This window comes from Pseudorasbora parva, chromosome 3 (genome assembly GCF_024679245.1).
Source record: "Pseudorasbora parva isolate DD20220531a chromosome 3, ASM2467924v1, whole genome shotgun sequence".
Taxonomy (NCBI): domain Eukaryota; kingdom Metazoa; phylum Chordata; class Actinopteri; order Cypriniformes; family Gobionidae; genus Pseudorasbora; species Pseudorasbora parva.
In genome coordinates this window covers 43,127,948-43,154,532 of record NC_090174.1, presented here as the reverse complement: position 1 = coordinate 43,154,532, position 26,585 = coordinate 43,127,948, and the positions used below count along the sequence as shown (strand labels likewise).

At 41.9% G+C, this 26,585-nt stretch overlaps 2 protein-coding genes across 2 annotated transcripts; one reads left to right on the top strand and one right to left on the bottom strand.

Moving 5' to 3' along the window:
• Positions 1 to 513: 513 nt before the first annotated feature.
• On the bottom strand, positions 514 to 8,134 carry ela3l (elastase 3 like). Its single transcript, XM_067440202.1, has 8 exons — positions 8,085 to 8,134; positions 7,892 to 7,980; positions 7,458 to 7,555; positions 7,165 to 7,293; positions 6,164 to 6,300; positions 5,842 to 5,987; positions 1,857 to 2,009; positions 514 to 621 (listed from the first exon to the last, which is right to left on the bottom strand). The coding sequence occupies exons 1-8, from the start codon at positions 8,122 to 8,124 to the stop codon at positions 604 to 606; spliced, it is 810 nt and encodes a 269-aa protein (XP_067296303.1). The 5' UTR covers positions 8,125 to 8,134; the 3' UTR covers positions 514 to 603.
• Positions 8,135 to 16,575: 8,441 nt separating this feature from the next.
• Positions 16,576 to 23,712, top strand: bco2l (beta-carotene 15, 15-dioxygenase 2, like). The gene is made up of 12 exons (XM_067440201.1): positions 16,576 to 16,691; positions 17,366 to 17,537; positions 17,635 to 17,846; positions 18,012 to 18,127; positions 18,216 to 18,318; positions 18,567 to 18,698; positions 18,934 to 19,094; positions 19,192 to 19,362; positions 19,471 to 19,605; positions 19,686 to 19,868; positions 19,987 to 20,097; positions 22,922 to 23,712. Exons 1-12 carry the CDS (start codon positions 16,619 to 16,621, stop codon positions 23,036 to 23,038), a joined length of 1,686 nt encoding a protein of 561 aa, XP_067296302.1. The 5' UTR covers positions 16,576 to 16,618; the 3' UTR covers positions 23,039 to 23,712.
• The last annotated feature ends 2,873 nt before the right edge of the window (positions 23,713 to 26,585 follow it).

The following is a 26,585-nucleotide window of genomic DNA, read 5'->3' as shown; positions in this document are numbered from 1 at the left end:
TTCATGCACCCATAACACTTATTGAATTTGACATGCAGAAGCATTAATCTAATCACATTAATTAATGAAACACACACTCAAAAACAAAACTTATCTGTTTTCATTAAAAGCCTTTAAATTATGTTTGAGAATTTGGCAATGAAAAATACACATTTTTATTTAAACCCACAGATCCCTGATCATCCATGTGCTGTCTTCACATGATATCGTTGTATGTCAGCAGGTCATGATTATCATCCCTTCCTCCTACACTTGAGTGGGAAGCGATCATAGATAGCCTCACCTCCTTTGGCCAAATGATCTATTGTTCTCTGAGGTACTGCAATCTTGAAAACACCATTTCTGACATTCATATCTGCTGCACTCATCATGTTTGAAATATGCAACATATCAGAAGATTCTTTCAATCAGCTAATTGGAGTTTAGATTAATATTTAGGCAAACAATTTAAAGTTTGTATTGAATCAGTGTGGGAGAGTGGGAAAGGAAAAAAAACTAAAAGGAAGAAGTTGATCCCTTGTTGAGCCATTATGTATTTATTTAAATTTTTCTTGGTGAGTTGGTTTTCCAAAATTAAAATAAGGTCAGCATCCTTGGTCCATCTTAATTGTTCATCATGACCTTGAATGAGCAAAGAAAAAAAAAGAAAGAAATATATATACTAATTAATTTATCACATGCATGCAAATCTCTCTAATTGTCTCAGGGTAATTTCCAAAGCTCATGGATTTGTTAACCAGAATGTCTTTAGACAGGACTTAAAGGGATAGTTCATAACAAAAAGTTGTTCCAAACCTATATGAGTTTCTTTCTTTTGATGAACACAAAAGAAGATATTTTGAAGATTGTTGACGGTAGCCATTGACTTCAATAGTAGGGAACAAAAAAATGGAAGACAATGGCTACCGTCAACTGTCAAGTTACCGAAATTCTTCCAAATATCTTCTTTTGTGTTCAGCGAAGAAAGAAACTCATACAGGTTAGATAACTTGAGGGTAAGTATGATGATAGAATTTTAATTTTTGGCTGAACTATCCCTGTAAAGAAGTGTATTAGTTGATCTAAACTTCAATATTAAAGGGTTAGTTCACCCAAAAATGAAATTGATGTCATTAATGACTCACCCTAATGTCGTTCCTCACCTGTAAGACTTCCATTCATCATCGGAACACAGTTTAAGATATTTTATATTTTAGTCCCAGAGCATATGCAATGCAGTCTATGCCCACTTCACTGTCCATGTCCAGAAAGCTAATAAAAACATCATCAAAGTAGTCCATATGTGACATCAGTTGGTTGATGAGAATCTCTTGAAGCATCGAAAATGATTCGGGTCACCAATGTTACCTGATTACAGCAGTTTGGTAGTTTGACACGCGATCCGAACTGCTGAAATCATGTGACATTTTCGACCCGAATCATTGATCGATTTACTGATTCATGACCCCTTTGAATCTTTTTGGAGGAACACGAAAGAGAAGACAATGCTGAATAAAGTCATAGTTTTTGATATTTTTGGACCAAAATGTATTTTCGATGCTTCAAGAGATTCTAATCAACCAACTGATGTCACATATGGACTACTTTGATTATGTTTTTATTAGATTTCTGGACATGGACAGTATAGTGGGCATAGACTGCATTGCATATGCTCTGGGACTAAAATATAAAATATCTTAACCTTTGTTCCGATGATGAACCAAGGTCTTACGGGTGTGGAACGACATTAGGGTGAGTCATTAATGACATAAATTTAATTTTTGGGTGAACTAACCATTTAAATGGATGCATTATAATGCATTAAATCATACACAGTGTTGTAAATAAATTATTTCTGTTAATGCAGCATGGTGTACCTTGTCAATCCAGTCATTGAAAGAAGACACACGGGTGAAAACAGTAGGCTTCCTCACTGTGTTACAGCCCAAACCAGAAACAAAGCTAGCAATACCGTGCACCTCCCAGACGTCGTCAGAGTTCTTACAGTTCAGAGGACCGCCAGAGTCACCCTGCAGGTTGTTAACAAAAAAGCAATGCATTTGCTAATTGTTGTCATTATCCTCACACATAGAAGTATTGAGCAAATTTTTAATCTTTTTTTTTGTTTTAGATTGGCTTTTTTCCAAAATACCTTTTTAGTGACTAAGTGGTGGTAAGTGACTTCTGTTTAAGGCATATTTGGAGGGGAACATATTTCTTATTGTTGTTTGAGTAACAATTCTTATTACTCAACTTCTGTGATTTCACGTACCCTCCCAATTTGGACAGGACTAACATCTCTAATGTTGAAATGTTGAAACAACATTTAAATTGCTTTGTTTTACAGAACATGTCACAAAGCTATAGGCAGAAAGGAACCCATTGAAAAACATGTCAGCAAAACATAAGAGAGCGCTATAATCAGTGGAGTGCTTCGTGTTTCGTGCTCGGAATTTGGCCCGAACCCAGAGTAACTCAATTTCAAAATGTGATAGACCAAAAACAATGTGGTCAAATAATCAAAATAATACTATATTTAAAGGGCGGGTGACACACTCAGTTTCAGTCAATCTCACATCAATCTTGAATACATAGAGTAGTATTGCATCCTTCATATCTCCGAAAAGTCTTTAGTTTTATTATATTTATAAAAGAAAGATAGGCTGTACCAAGTCTTTCCGGAAAAAAAATGAGCGGCTGGAGGCGTATCGAGTGGGCGGAGCTAAAGAATGACGAGCGCACAACCACTGCACGAGAGCTTCTGAAAGCTGACATTGTCATGCGTGGAAAAGAAAACACTACCCTGAATAAACCATGGCTATCAATCAGATTCAACTAATACAGATATGATCCAGAATCAGATCTGGAGGATGAAATAAATTGAACAGGAGAAACAGCAGCAGCAGGACGTCCGTCTCTGTGGTATGTACTGTAGTGGCCTGTCAACATTTGCGTTTGTTTACTCATGGGTTTAAAATGACATGATTTGGTTTATGGACTATTGTATGCGACTAAACCTTAGCAGTAGCAAGCAAAACGGTTTTGCACGTCAGACTAGTGTATAAAAAAAAACAATGGTGTAACGTTAGCGCATTTGAATGAAGAAGCACGCTTTGTGAGAACGTCCCCTAGCCTAGGTTTATGTTTGGGTGGTTTTCCAATAAACAAACTGACACATATATTGGTCAGCTAAACAAATGTATTTAAACACACACCATAGATCACATGCTCCATTGATAAATTAACTATACACGATCGTGTTGTTTACTGATGTTTACTTACGCAACGATAGCCAACAACACAGACATTTGAAGCAGTTTTACTCACTGCCTGTTTCCAAAGCACGACCGTAAACCTTTATCGCTGAGACCACTCCGTCAAAAACACACTTCTTGTTGATTTCGTGAAGTCCTGAGACAGCAGTGACCGTGGAGATCCACTTTTGCGACACGAATGAAGCATGATGTCGTGACTCTTATCGTCATTTCTGCGTTTAAATCGGTTCAAATGCAGCGCTGCCTTCCCTGAATGCTGTGCGAGCGCATTAAAGTCACCCATAGGAATAAAGTGGAGCGCGGCGTGTCAGAAGTGTTGCACGGATGAGTGGATCTGCAGTTTGAGGCGTGCATTTGCACTTTCGCTCTAGTCACGCGTGCGCGCACCCTACCGGGAGAAGAGCTCGTACGGCCCATACAAGGACCTTCCACTCTATCGACGTCAAGCCGACCCATACTCGAAAAAAAACTCTCCGAAACTTGTAAGAAACCGGAAGGAGTATTTTTGACACAGAAATACTCCATCAAACGTCCAACTTAGTGTTTGAAACTTTGTCCATGTTTAGGATAGGAATCCATGTGTAAAAAGCTCAGTATGCATGAAACAGCATTTCACCCCCCCCTTTAACAGTTTTGCTCCTATAGTGTGTGGTGTGCCATGATGCGACAAGCACACCACACATGAACAGATTTTCAACCAGAGTCCCGACTGTAAACACAGGAAATCTCGCAAGACTTCAGGCCGGTGACACACTGCAAGCGTGGCGTGAGCGTCTCGGCTCAAACCATTCGTTCAAAACACCGAATCATCCAGTGAGAAAACAACACGGTTGCGTGTGAGGGTTCGTTTGAAATCATATTCGTTGACGGAACCCAAACAGAAAAGAGACTACATGTTGTCTAAAATGTAAGTTACTCAATTAACTGTTTGTTACCTGCACTGCTGAAGGTCTATACATTTGGAACAACGGTAATCTTGATGTTGCTTAATGAGTTACGTTCAGTGACTGTAAACTTCAGCTAATAGATGTCTCACAATTGAGGTGGAACAAGATTCCAGCTACACGATTCTAGATAAATTGAAAATAATTTTTTTTTTTTTTAAATATTGATATCCTATGATTCTAAATAACAACTAAACAAAATAACATAATCTACTAGAGGTTCTGGTAAAATGTTAATTGCTGCGGTCTATTTAAAATGTTCATTTAATCTGAGTGAGTTGATGAATGATTCGATGACTTGCTAATAAACACTTTACTTGTTTTATTATTACTGGATACATCTCTTAAAGGCACACTATGTAGGCCTACGATTTTGGATTCAAATATCCAAAAACCACTTGAACAAAATATATTTTGTTGACTTGTGTACTTACATTATCCCAGATGTTTCCATGAATGTTTAAATAGCCAGGAAACAGACAGTGTTCGTGCATCATCTATTAATGGCATCATACCTGCATTACCCTCCATTTCCAATTTGTTTTATTTTGTGGAAACCATGGAAACACCAAAGCTGCTTTAATATGTTTTATCAGACAGGTGTTTGGATACATTCATTGACAGAAACGATTCATTGTTATTTAGCTCAACAGTATTATTGTTTAAATCGTGTTTTTATGATTTACCACGAGTAGCATGTTTTACTATGCCTAATATCAATCTAGCTTACTGCAAATGTGCAACAAGGGTTTCATATGGCTCATTTCCACCGAGCGGTACGGTTTAGTAGAGTTCGGTATGGTACACAATTTTTGCAATTAAGGCGTAGCCTAATTCCGAACTGTACCGCAACACTTTTTTTGGCACACTTCAATTGAGGTACCTAGCACAGTAGTCCAGTACTAAAGGGGGAAGTTAGATTTAATGCAGAATGTTGATTGGTTGACTGAGAAACTTGCACCTGCTTTTTCAGCTGTGTTTTTTCTTGCAGCTGACAGCCTTTGCTCAAACAAAGCGTGTCTTCTTCTTGTGACAACAGCCACATTCCGAGAAGCAAGAACAAGATATGCTGCATGTCATCCACTGTTGTTTACAGTGTCATTTTCTTTTTAATGTTAAAATACATTAAATAATGTACACTTCAATAATGTATCTAAAAAAAAACGTTGCATACGCATGATCAGAAAAGGGTCTTCTGCAGCATAAAAGCTCCATGAAATTCAGGCGTCATCAAGCTATGACTTTGTTTTGAATAAGCGACCTCTAGCGGCGAAAAATTACATATTGTGGCTTAAATGAATATAAATACATTGTTAACTTGTAACTCAGCCACCTGGCGGTGTAACAATATAATCGACACAATCCTTATTTGAAGCACCACGTTAATTTTAAAAGGTGATTTGCTCTATTTGCTTCCGTAAACATGTTTATTTATTCTAATTCTACATTAACTATAAACTTGTATCCCAGTAATATGAATACATAACGCATAACGATTCTGAGATGTTGAAAAGACAACACAGAATTGAATGCTCTGGTATGTTTTTTGTGAAGGTCTAAGAGACAACGACTAATTAACGACTAATCGTGCGGCTCTACAAAATATAATTTACGCTGAACACAGACAGAAAATCTTTACTCACATTACAGCCAGCGACAACGCCGTCTCCACCAGCACAGACCATAGATTGCTTGATGCTGGAACCCCACCAGTCAGACCTGGAGCAGGTAGCGTGATCCACAGCGGGCATCAGTGCCTGCTGCAGTCTGTCAGGAAGAGATCCTCCAGCTGGGACACAACCAAAGTATGTTTGTTCATACAATGTTCTCTACAGATTACTGCACAAAAACATGGCAAGGGTTGTTTTACAAGGTCAGGGTTTTTTTATGCACTAGGAATATTCAAACAATATTCAGTTATAATTTCATGCATGTATGTCAGGTTTTATGTGCACAAGCACTTACTTGAGAGTCTTCCCCAGCCTGTAATATAGCAGGGGTAGTTATTTGGGAGGACGGAGCCAGCAGGAGGAACACAGCCCAGCTGAACAGTATCACTGAGTGTCAATGGCTCTGACAACTTGATCAGGGCAATGTCGTTTCTGAAAGAGCACAATTACAAGTGAGAGCTGTTGTTTACACTCACTGTGTTGATGCCTAGTCAGTGTCAAAAAATAAACCCGACAGGGTGATCAGGACTGGGATGTGAAGCGATAATATGACTTGCTGACTGTAAAACTGTAAAAACTGATTTGTTATTATAAAATAGAATGATTTTTAATCCACCTTATCAATGCTATTTTCTCTTAATGTATTAGCCATCTGATTCATTGCCCACTTGGAATAACAAAGTGCAGTAAACTAAATTATTTGCTCAACAGCAAACCAATGCGTTTTTGATTATGAGCATAAATAAAATAATACGATAATCAGTTTGCAATATCAAGCAACATAAATTAAAAATCAAATAAATAGAATTATCGGTAACACTTTAGAATAATGGTTTTTAGTTAACCACATTAGTTAACATGAACTAATAATGAAAGCATTTATTTATCGTTGATAATGTTAATTTCAACATTTACTAATAGATTAAATTCGTGTTAACATTAGTTAAAGCACTGTTAACAAACATGAACAAGCCAAGAACAGTTGTATTTTTTATTAACTAACGTTAACAAAGATTAACAAATACAGTAACACATACTGCTCATGGTTAGTTAACTTGGTGACATCTAACTAACATTAACTAATGTTAACTAATGACCATTATTCTAAATTGTTTCCATGCTCTAATAACCAAATTAAGTATTTCAGAGTGGAAAGGAATGGAAATGGAATTCAAAATGGAAAGAGTCAAACTGTGAGTTCTATCAACATATTTACAAGACATCTTTACCTTTCTGTTCCTTAAAATTAAATATGATACACAATTTATATCTAGATCTACAAAACATAATAATTACCCAAGAGCCACAAACATGGAGTTCCATTTCTCATGTACAATGATCTTCTGAGCACTGATGGTCTTTGAGCCGTCCTCAGATGTGGACAGGTCGTGCTTACCAACATACACCCTGTAGTTGCGTCCAGAACTACAGGAGAGAAAATGCATGATGGTTAAAATCCAGTTGAAAGCTATTGAATTCCTCATGTTCACAACATTTAAAACATTTGAAATTTGAACCTATTTAATTCAATTCTGAACTGACCAGAGATTCATATTTAAGATGAACAACACTGGATTGGACTCTTATACCTGATGCAGTGAGCAGCAGTCATCACCCAGTTTTCAGCAATGATAGATCCTCCACAAGTGTGATACCATGAGCTACCGCTCTGATACTGCAGAGAGATCTAATCATGGGAAACATAAAAGAGCATGGTACTATTATATCAAACATACAAATATAATTTAGATACTGTTCAATCAGAAGACCTTTGTACTAGCAATGGCAAAATCCTTGGTTTTATTCTCAGGGAAATGCATGAACTGATGAAATTTAAGCCTTGAATGATGTAAATTGCTTTGGATAAAAGTGCCAAATGTAAAAATGTAATGAAAGATGAAACAGATGCAAAGACAACGTGTGGAAAGTAAAACTAAAGTAGAAAGGGTGTCTATTTGTGAGCCAGAGGTAGTAACGAGAGGGGATGAGAAATAAAGGCAGACAAAAATTGGTGTTTACGTACCTGCCAGGGCCAGCTGTGGGGTCTGGCTTCCTCTCCATTGACCACACGAGAGATGAGAGGCTCAATGGGTGGTTTTCCACACCCAAAGGCTGTAATATGAATTCAGAATAAAACCTTTACAACAATATCTGTAATCATTATGCTGCAGTCTACTAAGTTTAAGCCCCCTGAACACTTCTGCTTAGGTTCTTACCGCTAGCGATGAGCACTGATGCTAGGATGAGGGCGAACATGATGACTCCGGTCAGCTGCCTGAACACTGGCATTGCCCACTTTTAAACCCTCTTTTTTTAGTGATGTCACATTGGCCACACAAAACCATGAAAAAGGTGCTGCATGAAGCATTTTGCCTGGAAAAACAGCTTCTGAACAGCTGCTTTCCTTGAATCCATTCACATGGCCTTCATGCACAAACCTCTGTCTTCTTGACTAATTTAAACTGAATATATATATATATATATATATATATATATATATATATATATATATATATATATATATATATATATATATAACTTCATGCCAAATCAGTGGGTGTGAGTCTCCTGCCATTAGGGCTGGTTGTCAAGGTGAGTTTAATGACCTGTACCTTTTTTATTCAGGGCAATACATTTTGAAATGTTAAATTAAAAGTGTGACAACTATCTAGCTAGCATATACACTACAATTCAAAATTATGGGGTTGGTGTGTTTTTTTTTAAAATGTTTTTGAAGGAAGTCTTTTAAACTTACAAAGGCTGCATTTGTTTGATCAAAAATAAAAGTTAAACCACCAGGAATATTGTAGAATTGCATTACAATTCATAAAAAAGGTAACTTTTAATATATATATTTTTTACATTCATTTCGGTGATATATATATATATATATATATATATATATATATATATTCTATATATATATATTCGGTATATATATATATTCTCTCTCTTAGTCACTGTGAACAATGTTACATTTAAATGTGCTGTAGGTATAACCTGTGGTCAAGTTTGGTCAGCACAGCAGATGGTAAGTTCTCAGGGAAACGAGGTTAGCAGCAAGATTTACCCATGTCTGGATTTGCTTATTTTTGGTCAGAAAATTCAGCAAAAGGATATCAAACCTTTGAACCCACTGAGCACTTCTCATACTTCTTTATGCTGTGTTTTATATACTCTGTATGAGATAAAGTAAGATGCTTTGTCGTTTATTGACAGACTGAAAGTCATATCATTTAGACCCCAGGTTGTTTATGATTCTCGAATGAATCAAAATAAGTTGTTTGTACATTTTATGTAAAAAAACAACAACAAAAAAACACATTTAAGCTAAGCATTGTCGATTTGTTGATAAACAAATGTCTCCAACTGAACATTTTCTAGTGACTGATCACATCAAAAAATTTCTGTTGGCCAAATTGAATTTCTATGAACTTTCGTTCATCTTCCGAGCACAAATGACAATCTTTTTGATGTAATCGTAAAGATATCCCTCCATAGACATGCAACTGACACTTTGGCGCTTCAAAAAGCTTATAAAGAGATTGTAAAACTAATCCATATGACTTGAGTGGTTTAGTCTAAATTTTCTGAAGAGAAATTATCACTTTATTTGATGAACAGCTGAAATTAGGCTTATTATAAACATTCATTAATTGAGGGCTTTATATATAATATTTCTATCACAGCCATTATGCTTTTCTGAATCCATGGGCCCTTGTATCTGACCACAATAAGACCATCTCTGGGAAAAATGTTGAATGGTGACAGAAAATGTGACAGTTGGAGTGAAGAGACCATTTCATCCTTGCCTTTATAGTCTGAAAAGTCCAGTGAGGATAAACTTAATGATATAGTCCGCAAATTTGGCAATATGCATTTCATTTAGTGACACAGACACTGCAAATATGCACATAAGACGCACCCAGCGTTTAGTGAATTACAATATATAAATGAAGTTACAAGTACCCACCAAAGGGGACACTAATCATGGTGAGAGGAAGTGATTAAATGAGGGAAAAGTCTATTAAAATGGTACTCAGTTAAACCAGTCAAGTAATGTTTACTTGTGTTTTCTAAGTAATGAGGGCATAGCATGCAACCAGTAAATTAAGTTCAACAAATTATTGGACATTAAGTCAAATTTACTAAAAAGTTTTAGTAAGAACAACTGATTGGATTAGAATGCATATAGTAAGGCAGTGGAACTGGCAATATGGAAGTGGGAACACATGGCTTAAATACAGAGTGACAGGAAATCACAAGAACTGCGGCGCGCAACATTTTTCTACGGTTTGCGGTTTTAAAGTCATGTTTCTTCCTGGAAACGGTGTGTAACAGGGTTTGAGATAAGTTCCCTTATCGAGGGAACTTCCCACTGCGTCGAAACGCTTTGGGGGATGCTCCCTAAGCATCAGCGAATCTGAAGCCTGAATAAACACTAGTCCAATCCGATTGGTCGTGCGTGATGACGTCATTGTGACGGCGTACCCGGAAGTATAAAAGGGGGGCCGGCGCATAATGGCGGCAGTTATTGCTCTTCAGCATAGCGCTCTCTGTTTGGTCTGTCTATTTACTGTTGTATGTCCAGTTGCGAGTGTGTGTGTGAGTGACTTTTTAGTAAAAAGTATGGAAGAAAGAAAGAGTGGATTCAGACAGTGTGTGCATCCGTGTCCCCGCTTCATCTCGGGATCGGATACACACCTGTTGTGTGTGCAGTGTCTGGGTGTGCAGCACGCTCGGGCGGCTCTCGAGGGAGCCGCCTGTGAGCACTGTGAGCGGCTGACACTCAGGCTGCTCCGCTCTAGGCTGGCCGTGTTCGATGAGACCGGCCAGCCTCGTGAGCCCCATGGTTCTGGACCCGCGGTCGCTGAGGCGTCGCGGCGTCGCAGATCATGGGGCTCACAGCGGGATCTGTCAGAGGGCTTTGGGACTGCTGCGGCACTTTCCCAATCCTCCTCTGACAGTTCCGATGATCTTCCTCCCCGTGTGGAAGCCCGCTTTGCGGCATCTTCCCCCGGGGCGGAGGGTCCGATGCTCGTTCTCTCTGGTTCCGAGGAGCCGGAGGGCGCGGGCATCGGGGCGGGGGATGAGGTTTTTCCATCGCCTCATCCGCCCGCCCAGGAGGAGTTGGTCGAGGTGTTGACCCGTGCTGTGGCTAAACTCAATATTGAGTGGCCACAGGAGGAACAGGAAGTCCGGCCACCCAGTAGGCTGGATGACCGGTTCCTCGCACACCGGGTCCAAACACAGCGCCGGGGTTTGCCTTTTTTCCCCGATCTGCACACCGAGGTGTGTAGATCGTGGAGAAAGCCCTATTCCTCGCGTGTCTCTAATCCCCCACTGTTGGACTATTCCAACGTCCTGGGGGCACGCGAGGCGGGCTATGGGGCGATGCCGCGGGTGGAGGATGCTCTCGCGAGCTATCTTTCGCCCGAATCGGCATCGTCCCTTAAAACCCCGGTGCTGCCCACCAAACCCTGTCGGGACACCTCAGGGCTGGTGGGCAAGGCTTATATGGCGGCTGGGCGGGCTGGTAGTGCGCTGCACACGTTATCTATCTTGCAGGCCTACCAGGCTGACCTCCTAAAAGAGCTGGATGAGGGCGAGGGTCCCTCTCCGGAGGATGTGCTGGAACTCAGGAAGGTCGCAGATTTGTCTCTCCGTGTTACCAAGGAGACGGCCCGTGCCATCGGCCGCTCCATGGCAGCAATGGTGACAACGGAGAGACATCTCTGGCTGAATCTGTCGGGGATAAAGGAGAAGGACAGATCCTTCCTCCTGGACTCCCCGATCTCGCCTTCTGGTCTGTTTGGGGACGCGGTTAACTCCGTCGTCTCCAGACACCAGTAGGCGGAGAGACAGTCAGCGGCCTTCCAGCAGTACCTCCCTCGCCGCTCTAAGCCCGGGAAGGCTGGCCCTAGCGGGCAGCCTCAGCCGCCTACCAGCTCCTCCTCGCATCGTCAGATGCAGAAAGAGAGCGTCGCCTCTAGAGCCCCTCCTCCGGGAGCTTGGCAGCAGAGGCGGCGCGCTCACCAGCAGCCTTCCGCTCCGAAGGGCGATCTGAGGAACGTCCTTCAGGCGCGAAAGGCTGCCGCAAAGAAGTCCTAGCCTCGGCAGGACTTCTCAGGGCGGTCCCTCCCGCGAGGGGGCAACCGAGGTTGCTTCCTTCGCGGCGCCCTGGGGAAATCGATGTGGTAATCCCGCCGTCTATGACGCCTCAGGCCACATCGATTTCCCGCGAACGCACGCTGCTCCAGCCGCCTCTGGAAAGACCTGCGGCTGGGGCAGCTGGCGCGTCCGCACACAGAGACTCGTTCCCAACCACTTCCTGCCGGGCAACCGCTTCAGGGGGTCGGGGACGAGGCTCGTGTAACACCCGACGCCAGCCTCGAGAGGCTGGTTCCCTTAGTAGATTATCTCGGCGCATGGAAATGCCTTCCGAGTGTATCCACATGGGTCCTGCGCATTGTAGAAAATGGGTACAGACTGCAGTTAGGTCGGCCTCCCCCTGGGTTCAGGGGGGTGACCTGGATTACAGTGGTACCAGAGCGGGGTCGGGTAATGGAACTAGAAGTAAAAACCTTACTGGCGAAGGGGGCCATAGAACATGTTCCTCCGCCAGACAGGGAGTCCGGGTTCTACAGCCGGTACTTTATAGTTCCCAAAAAGGATGGAGGGTTGCGTCCGATTATAGATCTAAGGGATTTGAATCGGTCTCTGAGGAGGTTCAGATTCAAAATGCTCACTATCCCCATGATCGTGAGTCAGATCCAGTCCCAAGACTGGTTCGTCACGATAGATCTGAAGGACGCATACTTTCATATCTCCATCCTTCCATGTCACAGGAAGTTCCTGAGGTTCGCTTTCGGGGGCGAAGCGTACCAATATCGAGTACTTCCCTTCGGCCTAGCCCTCTCCCCACGCACATTCACAAAGTGCATGGATGCAGCTCTGGCTCCTATGAGGCTTCAGGGCATCCGTGTACTGAATTATATCGACGACTGGCTCATACTGGCCCAGTCGTACGAGGTGGCGGTTCGGCATCGAGATGTCGTTCTAGCCCACATAAAGTGCTTGGGGCTGAGACTCAACACGAACAAGAGCGTGTTGACGCCGTCCCAGAGGACTACGTTCCTAGGGGTGGTATGGGATTCGACGACGATGCGGGCACAATTGTCTCCCGCGCGAGTCGAGACCATACTGGCGATGGTCTCAGGAATAAGGCTAGGCCACACCATCACTGTGAAGCACTTTCAGAGAGTGCTGGGGCACATGGCAGCAGCGTCCAACGTGATACCGTTCGGCCTGCTACACATGAGACCCCTCCAGTGGTGGTTGAAAACCAAGGGGTTTTCCCCCAGAGGGAATCCTTTTCGTATGATCAGGGTAACGCGCAGATGCCTTCGTTCCCTAGTCATATGGAAGAAACCTTGGTTTCTGTCCCAGGGGCCAGTGTTGGGAGCGTCCTGTTGCTGGAAATCCGTTTCAACAGACGCCTCCCTCACTGGTTGGGGCGCGGTCATGGACGGCCGCTTTGCGAGGGGCCCATGGGAGGGCCGTCATTCCTCCTGGCACATAAATTGCCTGGAGATGATGGCGGTCTACAAAGCTCTCAGGAGCTTTCTCCCGGACCTCCGCGGCCAACATGTCCTGGTGCGGACAGACAATACGGCTGTCGTAGCGTACCTCAATCGCCAGGGAGGGGTAAGATCGCGCCCTCTGTGCAGATTGGCGCATCTAATCCTCCTGTGGTCCCAAGGGAAACTGTTGTCCATCAGGGCAATGTATGTCCCGGGTGTTCAAAATCAGGGAGCAGACATCCTGTCGAGGCAGGGGCTGAGGCCCGGGGAGTGGCGGCTCCACCCCGAAGTGGTGGAGGCCATATGCGAGAGGTTCGGCCCAGTGGAAGTGGATCTGTTTGCGTCTCGAGAGACGTCCCACTGTCCACTGTGGTTCTCCCTCACGCATCCAGCCCCGTTGGGGTTGGATGCCATGGTGCAGACGTGGCCGAGGCTGCGTCTGTACGCATTTCCCCCGATTGCTCTGCTCCCGGGAGTCCTGGAGAGGGTCCGTCGGCAGGGGGTCAGTCTACTTCTGGTAGCACCCCGTTGGCCGACGCGAGTTTGGTTCTCAGATATCATAGCCCTGCTGGCAGGTCATCCATGGCAGATTCCTCTGAGGAGGGATCTCCTGTCTCAGGCGGCGGGGACGATATTCCACCCCCGGCCAGAGATTTGGAACCTTTGGGTCTGGCCCCTGAGGGGGCCAGGTACCTAGAGGCTGGCCTGTCGGCAGAGGTGGTAGAGACCTTACTCAGCTCCAGGGCTCCGTCCACAAGGAGACTGTACAGCCTCAAGTGGAATGTATTTTCCACTTGGTGTAGGGGGCGTGAGGAGGACCCAGTTAACTGCCCAGTGGCTTCAGTGCTGGAGTTCCTCCAAGATCGCTTCTCTGCGGGCCTAACCCCGTCCACACTCAAGGTGTACGTGGCTGCCATTGCGGCTTTCCACACTCCTCTGGGTGATGGGCCTTTGGGTAGGCACCAGCTGGTTGTACAGTTCCTCCGTGGGGCTCGGAGGATGAGGCCTGTGGCTCAGTCCAGAGTTCCAACCTGGGACCTGGCAGTGGTTCTCGAGGGGTTGGCTGAGGCCCCCTTCGAGCCACTGGAGTCAGCAGAACCTAAGAATCTGACCCTTAAGGTGGCTTTTCTACTCGCCATTACCTCTCTAAGGAGAGTGGGGGATCTCCAGGCCTTGGCAGTAATGCCGACTTGCCTGGAGTTTGCCCCGGGTGGAGTGAAGGCCATCTTACACCCTAGGCCGGGCTATGTGCCCAAGGTCCCATCGAGGGTGGTCAGGTCTTTGGTTCTGCAGGCATTTCATCCTCCGCCTCACGTGACGGCGGAAGAGGGGAGACTTCACCTACTCTGCCCGGTCAGGGCACTCAGGGTGTATCTGGCGAAGTCTGCACAGTGGAGGAGATCTCAACAATTGTTGGTGTGTTTTGGCTCACCCAAGAAGGGGTTGCCTGCGTCTACCCAGACTATCAGTAACTGGATTGTCCAGACAATAACCATGGCTTATCAGGTGCGCAGTTTGCCTTCACCTGTAGCCGTGAGGGCACATTCCACCAGAGGCATGGCCTCTTCGGTGGCCCTCCTTTCTGGGGTCCCCTTGCAGGATATCTGCGAGGCGGCGGGGTGGGCTACTCCACACACCTTTATCAGGTTCTATAGCCTGGATCTCCCTGCGACGCCTGGCGCGAGGGTGCTCCAACCCTAGTTGTGCCCGGTCTCCGGCTTCACACTAGGACAGGCGCGACCCTCGGTGTGGCCTAGTGGGTACTCATTCCCCAAAGCGTTTCGACGCAGTGGGAAGTTCCCTCGATAAGGGAACGGCTCGGGTTATGTATATAACCCTTGTTCCCTGAGAGGGAACGAGCACTGCGTCGTACCGCCACACCTCGGCAGGCCTGGAGCGCATGCTTCAGAGCAAGAAACTGCCGCCATTATGCGCCGGCCCCCCTTTTATACTTCCGGGTACGCCGTCACAATGACGTCATCACGCACGACCAATCGGATTGGACTAGTGTTTATTCAGGCTTCAGATTCGCTGATGCTTAGGGAGCATCCCCCAAAGCGTTTCGACGCAGTGCTCGTTCCCTCTCAGGGAACAAGGGTTATATACATAACCCGAGCCGTTTTCTCTTGTTTGGTGGGTGTGTTAAAGATTGGTCAAAGTAAAGTCGTTTACAAATGTGTCCACTGCAGCTCGGTAAATGCAACAAACAAACATATTCGAAGACACGTTTGTCTTTTCATCCAGAAATGCAAGGCAAATGTTGGATCACAATAATTAGGAACCACAGATTACACAAATACCTTCACTCTTTTATTCTGGACAGCAAGAGCAGTGACTGTAACATCAAGAGTGTTTTGCAGTATTTATACCGATTTCATCAGGCTCCGAAAATTATTCAAGAAGAACACAAAGAACAGCCTTCTCAGCTGCCATAGTTGGAACTCCTGCGTCATCAGAACATGGTGTTAACGACCCACAGTTTCTGTTTAAAACATTTTTCACAACATTTTGGCTGCGTCCGAAACCTGGAAAATGCTGCCTTCGGAGGACACATTTCAAGGCAGGAAGGCATAAAGCCACGTCCGAATCTAATACCTTCATCTGATCGATTTTTGAAGGCAGCATACATGTATCCTTTGCTTTCCTTTGATATCCCACAATGCTGTGTGTTCCATTCTGTGACAGTTGAGCTAGGGGTAATTGATGGCGTCTGAAAGTTGCGTTTGGTGGTTTGTGTGTAAATTAATGTTTTTTCTTTTTTTTTTTCTTCTGATGTCATTTCTAACGAGAAATTACTAATGTAGCCTAATTAAAAATTTGTTTAGTTCTGACCAAAGTTCTCTATTTTGCTGTAGATCATTGAACTGTTACACTGCCTTGTAAAAAAAAAAAAAAAAAAAAAAAAAAAAAAAAAAAACACTACTGTTGTGCATCTTGAGACAAAACAATGGCACTGACAGCCATGCAGTGCAAGTTTTTTTCAGTTGAAATAGCTCCAACCCGCAGATTAGTCCAGGACCAAGGTTAAGTCTGAAACCAGGGGTTAATGTGTCAACTCTGAACAGAAGCACACTGTGTTGCTTTAGCTCTGTACAAGGTCCAGTTCGCTTTAGATGTAGCCCATCCCACCCTGTCATGCGATTATCTTCTTCTGTTTAGTGTTTCATATGTTAAGATCAAGAATCTCAAGAGTCAAAGTCATGTCGAACCCTTCACAGGATCCAGTATTTAAAATGCCAGGTAAGCCTTTCTATGCTCTGGGCTCATCTCAGTGTGCTATGTAATCATCATCTCTTAGTCCTTTATTTAATATTTTGCTATGGATAAGCACATTATTTTGTTCAGTAGTTTGTACTGTGCACACAGTAGTCAAGCAATAACTTGTCCTTTGCTGTTAGAAATTATGAAACTAACATATATAAGCAAGTTTGATCTGATAGTTTACACCATCTTTTGTCTGATCTACGATTAGAGATGAAAATATTGGTTATGTGCATTGCCCATATAGGCTAAGCTAGCGTTCATTTATTGTGCCAAAACAGTATTCATTGAGGACATTTTTTTTGAAAGTGCTGTAAAACTGATATTCTACTAAACAAGTCTATTAAATGCTACATTTTGAAAGCTAGTGAGGTTCTAAATGAGGTATATAATCATGGTTGGGGGTTCATGGGAATAGTTAAGGCAACACACACACACAGAAGAGAGAATCAAAAGCAGCTTGAGTTTTGCAACACTTTACTTCTTTACATTCTCTATATTAATGCATTTCATTGAGTTTATGATTAGAGTAAGATACCGTTGTTCTTCATTAGACTTCTCTGATGTCCTCCAGAATGCTGTAGAGTGTAATCATCCGTCACATTATCTGTGTCACAGCTCTCATGATTTATTATGGTGTGATTTCTTCTCAGCTAACAAAAAACGGCCATCTGCCAGTGGTCTGGAGTTCATCGGTCCTCTTTTGAGCTCTGTGGAGGAGACCCCAGACCCTATCAGTACAGTTATTAAGGGTGAAATTCCCTCCTGGATCACTGGCAGCTTCCTTAGGAATGGACCTGGCAAATTTGAGTTTGGTGAAAGCAAGTAAGAATGCACAATATTGCTATAAGCATAGCAAGATCAATTCATTTTTATCTGGTTATTTTCTTTGTTTATTTGGCTTCTTTTTTTCCTGTCTTAGATTCACCCACTGGTTCGATGGTATGGCCTTGATGCATCGTTTCCACATTAAAGATGGTCAGGTGACCTACAGCAGCCGTTTTTTGCGCAGTGACTCTTATGTGAAAAACGCAGAGAACAATCGAATTGTGGTGTCTGAATTTGGCACCCTGGCAGCACCTGACCCATGCAAGAACATCTTTGCCCGGTTCTTTTCACGTTTTCAGAAACCAAGTAAGCATCAATTGGAGGTCAAAGTGGCATGTGTACCTGAGCATAGACTCCACAAATTCATAAATCTATAAAGATTAGATCAAAATGCACAAATAACAGTACTTGTCAAGTTACCACAAAACCTTCATCTGAACCCATTCTAATCATCAGTTGTTTGATTAACAGAGGTGACTGATAATGCAGGAGTGAGCTTTGTAAAGTACAAAGGAGATTTTTACGTAAGCACAGAGACCAACTTCATGCGCAGAATCGACCCTGCGAGCCTGGAAACCAAAGAAAAGGTATATATGGCAATGTTTCACGAATACAGAAATGTATACAGTTCTCCTGCATTGTACAATTATCTCTATGTGATTTTGGTTTTGAAAGGTGGATTGGTCAAAATATATCGCAATTAATACAGCGACAGCTCATCCACATTATGACCGTGAAGGAGCGACTTACAACATGGGAAACTCATATGGCCGAAAAGGTATGCCTCATTTATGCTTTTTATAACACAGCTAAACTCTAATGGCTTCTTTTTGTTCATGTTTTCAAACCAAACAAAATTGCAAAAATAAATGTTTTATTAACAATGTTTTGGGAGGAGCGCATTCAGATAATCAACCCATTAGCACAATATGAAATATAATATATTATTCAGGGATATAAGTAAATCTTTGAACAATGAAAGAAAGGTCCTTCTATTATGTTCACCTTCTATTATGTTTCTCAAAGGCTGCTTCTACCATATCCTGCGAGTACCACCAGGTGAAGGAGCGTATGATGTTGCTGATCTGTCTGGTGCCGAGATTCTTTGCTCTATTCCTGCTTCAGACCCCAAGAAACCATCATACTACCACAGTTTTGGTAAATGTGCCTGCCATGTTTGCGTTTTTAGATAATTTGATCTGCCTTTCTGCCTCTCTATCCATCTATAATATTATACAAATGATTTTGCATCTATTTACATAGGGTTGAAAATGTGGGCTGCACTTTTGTTCATGCTGATTGTTCAGTATATTATATTATCCACCAACAAGCAGATGGAAAATTGTTTTTTTTCTGTTTTCTATGCTTGTTCTTTTATTTTACCTTACTGCAGTAATGTCGGAGAATTACATAGTCTTCATTGAGCAGCCGATCAAGCTAGACCTGCTGAAATTCATGCTGTACAGAGTTGCTGGAAAGAGCGTTCATAAAGTCATGACCTGGAACCCAGATCTAGAAACCATCTTCCATGTGGCAGACAAACGCACTGGCCAGGCATGACAGAGTCTTTACTGACATCTAATTGTGGAGTATATGGACACTGTATATTTCTGTTGCTTCACCTCTGCAATCCATGTTTTAATTTCTGCAGCTCATTAAGACAAAATACTACAGCAGTGCCATGTTCACCCTTCACCAGATTAATGCATATGAGGATGATGGATATTTGATTATGGACATGTGCTGTGGAGATGATGGCAGTGTAATTGGTGACTTCACTATGGAGAACCTTCGCCAGGCATCTGGGGAAAAACTTGACACGGTAATGCTTTCACAAACTAATACATGTCAAACACACAGACAATGTTGACCTCTTTTTCAGCTTCATTAAAAATCCTTTAATTCAATGTGTATCTATTGGCTTTTCCAGTTCTTCAATTCATTGTGTACAAACTTACCACGGCGATACGTACTGCCTCTGGATGTAAAGGAAGAGGAGACCAATGACCACAACCTCATCAAATTGCCTTGTACCACTGCCACTGCTGTGAAGACTTTAACTGGGGTACGTGAAGAAGAGGTGGAAAGGTGGGGACTGGAACAAAATGGGTACAGATAAAAGTAATTTCTCTTTGGTAATAATAGGTGCTCCTCACCCATGAAGATCTCTACAATGATGACCTGCTGCAGTACGGTGGTCTTGAGTTTCCACAGATAAACTACACTCACTACAATGCTCGTCCTTATCGCTACTTCTACGCCTGTGGCTTTGGACACCTGTTTGGTGACTCTTTGCTTAAGATGGATCTAGAAGGAAAGAAGCTAAAGGTGAATGAATTAAATCTTAAATGAAAATACTTTTATCCAAGATTATATGAGGTCAGATTGCAAATTAATTTCAATTGAGAATATAATGTCTTATCTGTTTTTGTTTTTTTGAATGTAGGTGTGGCGCCATGCTGGTTTGTTCCCTTCAGAACCAGTGTTTGTTCCAGCACCTGATGCTAAGGATGAGGATGAGGGTGTGGTCATGTCTGTGATCATTACACCAAAACAGGTGAGACCCATGGTGTCATCATACCCTTGTTGTTTAGATCCATTGACCTACTCTTATGACATTTTAATATGGGGGGGGGGGGGGTCGATTTTTTTTCGAGTATGGGTCGGCTTGACATCAACAGAGCGGAAGGTCCTTGTATGGGCCGTACGGCTCTTCTCCCAGAAGGGTGTGCGCACGCGTGACTTGAGCGAAAGAGCAAATGCACGCCCATAAACACTGCTCTCAAGCTGCAGATCCACTCGTCCGTGAACACTTATGTCGTTATAGTCTGCGCCGTGCTCCACTTTATTCCTATGGGTGACATCAAGCGACTTCAACGCTTCAGCACAGCATTCCCGGAAGGCAGCGCTGCATTTGAACCGTTTTGAACGCAGAAATGACGGGAAGCTTCACAACATCGCGGATCTCCACGGTCACTGCTGTCACAGGACTCCACCAAATCATACCAAAGAAGTGTGTTTTTGACGGAGCGGTCCCAGCGATAAAGGTTCAGTCCTGCTTTGGAAGCAGGCGGTGAGTAAAACTGCTTCAAATGTCTATGCTGTTGGCTATCGTCGCATGAGTAAACATGAGTAAACGACACAATCGCGTGTATAGTTAATTTATCAATGGAGCATGTGATCTATGGTGTGTGTTTAAATACATTTGTTTATCTGACCACTATAGGCAACCCATTCTCACTCCCAAGGCGTCAAAAACCGAAGCATGGTCAAGTGCCTTCCGCGTCACAATAAAGACGCTAAAGGTGCCCCAAGGCGTCATGTTTCGACGCGCTGGGTGTTCCATTCATTTCAGTGAGAAACCTTTGGCGTCATACACAGACGCGCTGGGTATTAGTAATGTTATCGTCATGGTAAAATTGTATTAGTTTATAATTTTGCCATTATGACATGTTGGAGTGTGTTTTTCAATTTAATCAGCAAGCATAATTTTATTTACATTTATTTTATTTACGCTATTTAGACATGCTTAACATGTAACCCAACCCCATCCCATCCCTAAACCTACCCATTTGTCTGAACATGATATAAAACACAGGATATAGCCTGACATATACGACTGCATACACAAGTTATTCAAAAAAGTTAAATAATCCAAGTTTTCCGAGGCCAAACGATTGATTTGTATGAAGAAAATCCCCAAAAGCGATCAGCATCTCCATCCGCAGAAGATCATCAACAAACACAATCAAATTTCAAATATTGGCGCCGGTTACGTGAGATTTCATAGTGAAATTGCATTGGCTCTCGTATGTCTTGTGACCAATTGCGTCATTACGTCAGCATTGATTGTAAAATGTCATTGGCTCTCGTGTGTCTTGTGACCGATTGCGTCATGCTCAGGAGTCTTTTGAATTATTTGAATGAGAAATGAATGAGTTCGTTCACGGGGCAGCGGGATCATCATTTCAGCGATTAAAACATCAAGATCGACTCTGTTCTTCACATGAAGATATCGTATGACTTCAGAAGACTTGGAATGCAACATGAGTTAATACTTTTATACTGCTTTGGTCAGTTTTTGCAATAAATACCTGTGTCTGTACATTTATTTCCCTGTTATGTGTTTTATATTGTTTAGATATGGGTAGGTTTAGGGTAGGAGTGGAGTTAGTTGCTCCAAAATATAAAAGTAGCCTTTAAATATTAATAAAATCATGTCTGCTTTTATAAACGCAAATAATTAAATGCGTCTGTTTATGACGCCAAAGGTTTATCATTGTAATGAATGGAGCACCCAGCGCGTCGCAAAATGACGCCCAGGGGCACCTTTAGCGTCTTAATTGTGACGCGGAAGGCACTTGACTATGCTTCAGATTTTGACGCCTCGGGAGTGAGAACGGGTTGCTATAGGTGTCAGTTTGTTTATTGTAAAACCACCCAAACATAAACCTAGCGTTCTCACAAAGTGTGCTTCGTCATTCAAATGCGCTAACGGTTACTCCATTGTTGTTCTGTATAACGTTATACTGGTCTGACGTGCAAAACCGTTTTGCTTGCTACTGCTAAGGTTTAGTTGCATACACTAGTCCATAAACCGAATCATGTCCTCATAAACTGCGAGTAAACACACACAAATGTTGACAGGCTACTAAATACAGTACATACCACAGAGACGGATGGACGTCCGGATGTTGTTGCTCCTCCTGTTCAATTTATTTCAGCCTCCGGCTCTGATTCTGGATCATATATGTATTAGTTGAATCTGATTTAGGGTAGAGTTTTCTTCTCCACGCTTGAGGACGTCACCGCTTTGTGCGCACTTGTCATTCTTTAGCTCTGCCCACTCGATACGCCTCCAGCCGCTCGTTTTTTTTCGGAAAGACTCGGTACAGCCCATATTTCTTTTATAAATATAATAAAACTAAAGACTTGTTGGAGATATGAAGGATGCAATACTACTCTATAGGTACTCAAGATTGACATGAGATTGACTGAAACTGAGTGTCGTCGTCCCCCAACCCCCCCCCCCCCCCCCCCCCACAGATTTGATCTTAGAGAGTGTGTACACTAAAATCCACACCAACATTCATATTTATAAAAAATGGTCTTTGACGTGGAAAAGTGCTTACTGCCACATCATGTTCTAAGCAGGTGCACACACTTTTCCTTGTGTAGCGTGCATGTTTGCTTTTTTGTTTTTTGTGCCTCTGCACAGTTGACAGAAATGATCTTGGATCAAATGTAGGGCTTCAACTTTTATAAATGTGGCCCCTGGAGAGCAAAGGGACTGAAATTTGTTTTTAGTCCAATAACATAGTTTGGTTCACTCGAAGAATTCAGCTGTGACCGGTGTAATAATGTCATGTAACTCTCTTTAGAAAAAGAGCAGTTTCCTTCTTGTCCTTGATGCCAAGACCTTCACAGAGCTTGGACGAGCAGAAGTTCCAGTGGACATCCCATATGGCACTCATGGACTCTTCAATGAGATGAGCTAAAAAAGAATATCACCAGCTCAAATCAACTCATAAGTGGAACCATTCAACTATTCTGCATCTTTTTTGAAAGAGTAATTACCAATGTAAAATAAATACATTTGTGAAATTTGTGCAACCCTTACCTGCAAATACTTACATATGCAGCATAATGAGTCAACTGTGCAAAATGAATAAATCTTGTACAATATTTAAAGGCTTATTATCTTTTTATTAAGTGTTTATTACATTTATATCATGTTATGGTAAAACATTTATTTTGTATTTCTAGGATCTTATTAACTGAGAGATTACATTGAATATTTGCATTTTTTTACTGTTATTTTGCTTGACAATTAAATTAGAGAATGTATTATATGTTTTTAAATTATATAAAAAATCTAAAAGAAGTGGCAACTATTACAAATGAAGGTTAATTAAAGGTAAATTAAAGGTAGCAATAGCAAGCTTGCTTTGAAAGCATAAGATCCCCCCTCCCCTCTTCAAAGTGCTCTCCACAGCAAGACCTCACACACTGGAGGTATACATTATGCTGACATGCAGGTAGAACATTGTATTGTTGCATTTAGACCAAATTCAAAGTTTGGACGTACATTTTTTTGGTTACACTTACACAGTTGACAGATTAAATATATAATTAATGAGTATATAATATATCATCTGTGAGTATATATAATCTGTATTATATATATATATATATATATATATATATATATATATATATATATATATATATATATATATATATATATATATATATATATATATATATATATATATATATATATATATATATATTGCTCTCCGGATGTGAAGAGAGCTTCAACTGAAAGGGGGATTCTGAAATCCAAATGTGTCTTAATTAAATTCATAATCAAAGCCTTAATCAATATTTATCTTCCTATATTATTATAATGATTCTTGTTTTCTAAAGTGTGTATTTGGGTGACTTAGGGTCTGGCCTAGAGATGTGTAGAGAGACTAAACACTTGATAGCAACAAGGTATTGTGTGTTTGGATTTTGAAGGTATCACACACACCCTTACAGGGGCCTATTGCACAAAATTAGGATAAGGGATTAAGCTGGGATATTTTGGTGATCTTGTCATCTGTATGCAAAATTTAGTACACTGCTGTTGTGTAAACGTACCCTGAAGGCACACTCACACCAAGAACAATATTGAAAAATAACTGTATATTAGCGGATAAATTGAGCCAGAATCATCAAGATGCTTAATCCCTTATCCTAGTTTTGTGCAATAGGCCCCAGGAGTGCAGAAACAGTTTTTGCCCGCCTTCCAAATATGAAAAATGGATTTTTCTTTCAATTTTATTATATTTTTTCATTTTATATTTCCTTAAATAGAATTTAATAAATATTGCCTGTACTATTGTCTGTACCTCTCACTGAGAGAAAGCACATGTTATCAGTATGTTTTAGAGAACATTTTAGTATGAACTGGAGCTTAATCAGCTCCAACCTTGGAGAGACTGTGTATCTGGTTATGTGAGCAGTATTCTGTGTTACAGATCAGTGTTGAGGTGGTGTACAATGAACATCCTAAGAGATAGGTGGACTTGTTGTTCTGGACAAGCTGGCCTCTGCTCCAGACCTGGAAGGTCACTACGGTCCTAATTCCGAGATGAAAGCTTCAACAAGTGACACGTCTATGGGCACGTGCATCTGATTAACTGAGAATGTGTGGAAATTTACCATGACTGTGTATTTTTTCTGAGCCAATCAGAATCATCCACCTTGCAGTAATGATGTGAATAGACTTTGAAAACAGTATAACTGTTGGGATAATTGTATGTACGAGAGGCGGGGCGACGAGAGAGAGAGAGAGAGTGAGAGAGAGAGAGCGGCCTACAAACTCCTTTGTGAGACTTGAAGCTGGCTACTGCTGATGAAACTGCAAACTATTCTTCATTACATTTTTCTTTAATTAATTACACTCTTGACTGTTGGTCTTCATTTTTCACTTCTGGTCTTGGCTCATAAACTGTTAATCAATCAATCAATCAATCAACCATATGTAGCGCTTTTACAATGACGATTGTTTCAAAGCAGCTTCACAGTGTTAAAGGGTTAATTCAACCAAAAATGAAATTGATGTCATTAATGACTCACCCTAATGTCGTTCCACACCCGTAAGACCTTGGTTCATCATCGGAACACAGTTTAAGATATTTTATATTTTAGTCCCAGAGCATAATCAGTCAATGCCCACTTCACTGTCCATGTCCAGAAAGCTAATAAAAACATCATCAAAGTAGATGAACGAAGGTCTCACGGGTGTGGAACGACATTAGGGTGAGTCATTAATGACATCAATTTCATTTTTGGGTGAACTAACCCTTTAAACAGGACAATATTGCAACAAAATTTGATTTGGCTGTACAGTCGTTCTGGAGCAAAAAGTGATGTTATCATCTTATTTTAATTTATCATATAGTGACAATGTTGGCAGATCAGTATTATAGTTTATAGAATTAAATATGACCTAATTAATTAATTTGATTTGTATATTTACTTTAATAACTTGGATCATAAATTTAGTGTCCCCAACTGAGCAAGCCAAGCACAAGGCGACAGTGCAAAGGAACCAAAACTCCATTAGGGAATAATGAAGAAAAATACACCTTGGATAAACCAGACTCAGTCAGGGTACTAGTTCTCATCTGGCCTATTATCAAAAAGTGTATGATTACTATTCTGGCAACCTTACAGGTCGGAAATCATATTACATTGGAATATTCTACATTTATGGGTATCACGCAAGAGACAGGTTTATTTGATGGCACGTTAATTACACAAGAGTATGAATACTTCATACTTTAACCCTTAACATAACCAGTATAGCAAAGAAAAAAAATTGCCCACCTTAATTTAAAAATTGTTATATTCACAGCTTGGGTAAAAAGCTCTGAAACAGCTCTGACCACCTCAAACTCGTTGTTGTGCTCCTCAAATCATTCCTAAACCATTTTTGGTTTGTGGAAGGGCACAAAGCTGAAAGAGACCACAGCCACCAGGGAATACAGTTTCAATGAAAGGGTGTACATGGTCTGCAACAATGCTTAGGTAGGTGGTACGTGTCAAAGTAACATCCACATGGATGGCAGGACCCAAGGTTTCCCAGCAGAACATTGGTCAAAGCATCAAACTGCCTCTGCCGGCTTGCCTTCTTCACAGTGCATCCTGGTGACATCATGGCACTGCCATGTGTTAACCAAGTAAATGACACATACATATGCACCCGGGCAACCATGTGATGCTCCGTGGTCCAGTTCTGATGCTTACATGCCCAATGTTGACGCTTTCGGTGGTGGACAGTAGGGGTCAGCATGGGGCACCCTGACTTGTCTGCGGCTATGCAGCCCCATATGCAACAAACTGCGATGCACTGTGTATTCTGACACCTTTCTGTCAGAAACAGCATTAACTTCTTGAGCAATTTTTAGCTGCAGTAGCTCATCTGTTTGATTTGACCAGATGGGGCCAGTCTTTGCTCCCCATGTGCACCAATGAGCCTTGGCCGCCCACGAC

What these genes read in the sequence shown, in the direction of transcription:
- bco2l (XM_067440201.1), top strand. Translation starts at nt 16,619, where the DNA reads ATGTTAAGATCAAGAATCTCAAGAGTCAAAGTCATGTCGAACCCTTCA. An exon ending in ATCATACTACCACAGTTTTG is followed by an intron (nt 18,699 to 18,933) that starts GTAAATGTGCCT and finishes ACCTTACTGCAG; the next exon opens with TAATGTCGGAGAATTACATA. An exon ending in TGATCATTACACCAAAACAG is followed by an intron (nt 20,098 to 22,921) that starts GTGAGACCCATG and finishes AACTCTCTTTAG; the next exon opens with AAAAAGAGCAGTTTCCTTCT.
- ela3l (XM_067440202.1), bottom strand. Translation starts at nt 8,124, where the DNA reads ATGTTCGCCCTCATCCTAGCATCAGTGCTCATCGCTAGCG. An exon ending in ACTGCTGCTCACTGCATCAG is followed by an intron (nt 7,294 to 7,457) that starts GTATAAGAGTCC and finishes TCTCTCCTGTAG; the next exon opens with TTCTGGACGCAACTACAGGG. An exon ending in GCGTTGTCGCTGGCTGTAAT is followed by an intron (nt 2,010 to 5,841) that starts GTGAGTAAAGAT and finishes AACAACCTGCAG; the next exon opens with GGTGACTCTGGCGGTCCTCT.